Genomic DNA, 303 nt, shown 5'->3' on the forward strand with positions numbered 1-303 from the left:
GGCAAGGCGCACGGCCACGGCGTCTGCACCGGCCCCAGCGGCCAGGGCGAGTACACCGGCTCGTGGAGCCGCGGCTTCGAGGCGCTGGGCGTCTACACCTGGCCCAGCGGCAACACGTACCAGGGCACCTGGGCGCAGGGCAAGCGCCACGGCGTCGGCCTGGAGAGCAAGGGGAAGTGGCTGTACAAGGGCGAGTGGACGCACGGGTTCAAGGGGCGCTACGGGGTGCGGGAGTGCGCGGGCAGCGGGGCCAAGTACGAGGGCACCTGGAGCAACGGCCTGCAGGACGGCTACGGCACCGAG

At 72.6% G+C, this 303-nt stretch overlaps 1 protein-coding gene across 1 annotated transcript in view; it reads left to right on the top strand.

The window, feature by feature from the left end:
• The window catches only part of Jph3 (junctophilin 3), a 40,096-nt gene that overhangs the window by 2,345 nt on the left and 37,448 nt on the right, over positions 1–303 (top strand). The window contains exon 2 of the mRNA XM_013012714.1: positions 7–303. Within this exon, the coding sequence (XP_012868168.1) occupies positions 7–303 (297 nt within the window). The remainder of the gene's footprint in view (positions 1–6) is intronic.

Source organism: Dipodomys ordii, unplaced genomic scaffold (genome assembly GCF_000151885.1).
Source record: "Dipodomys ordii isolate 6190 unplaced genomic scaffold, Dord_2.0 Scaffold18, whole genome shotgun sequence".
Lineage (NCBI taxonomy): Eukaryota > Metazoa > Chordata > Mammalia > Rodentia > Heteromyidae > Dipodomys > Dipodomys ordii.